Here is a 535-nt window from a genome sequence, read left to right on the forward strand (position 1 = left end):
CCAGGGCTCTAACTACAGAGTCCCTGCCCCTCCCCTTCCCTTCCTCCTCCTCAGCCTGTCAGAACTACTGAGCTGCCCAGATGGCAGCTCCTGGCTGCCATCTGGAGAGCTGCTTGGTCTCTATGCAGGTGCTGCCTGGGAACACCTCATTAGAGCAGGCAGCCCCTGCATGTCCCTGGCTCCCTGCCCTCCTGCCTGCTAAGTGCTGTTCTGGGCTGCAGCTCTTGGGACAAAGTGGGGACTATCCTGTGGGTCAAGAACCACCCCTGCAGTCTGGCAATGCTTTGGGCTGAGGGCAGGGTTGTGGCAAGCTGACCACCCCACAGGTCCCTTATCAAGGCCTTGGGGAGTGTGTTCTGGCTGCTTGCTCTACCAGACCTCTTAGCAATGCCCTGCTCCCTCACCTGGGCACCCTGCATGTACCAGAGTCCCAGAGCTCACAACTTACTTCCCGTGGAGGAGGATGCACGGCGCTGGCTGGCAGCAGGCACCTGAGTCTCCGTTGGCAGCGGCGGGGGTGGGGGTGGGGGGCAGA

General features: G+C 61.7%; 1 protein-coding gene across 1 annotated transcript in view; it reads right to left on the reverse strand.

Moving 5' to 3' along the window:
• Positions 1-535, reverse strand: part of ESPN (espin) — a 64009-nt gene that overhangs the window by 19141 nt on the left and 44333 nt on the right. Inside the window, exon 13 of the mRNA XM_019511536.1 lies at positions 449-527. Coding sequence (XP_019367081.1) covers positions 449-527 — 79 coding nt within the window. The remainder of the gene's footprint in view (positions 1-448; positions 528-535) is intronic.

This window comes from Gavialis gangeticus, unplaced genomic scaffold (genome assembly GCF_001723915.1).
Source record: "Gavialis gangeticus isolate Ggan-Ray unplaced genomic scaffold, GavGan_comp1, whole genome shotgun sequence".
In the NCBI taxonomy this organism is placed as follows: Eukaryota; Metazoa; Chordata; order Crocodylia; family Gavialidae; genus Gavialis; species Gavialis gangeticus.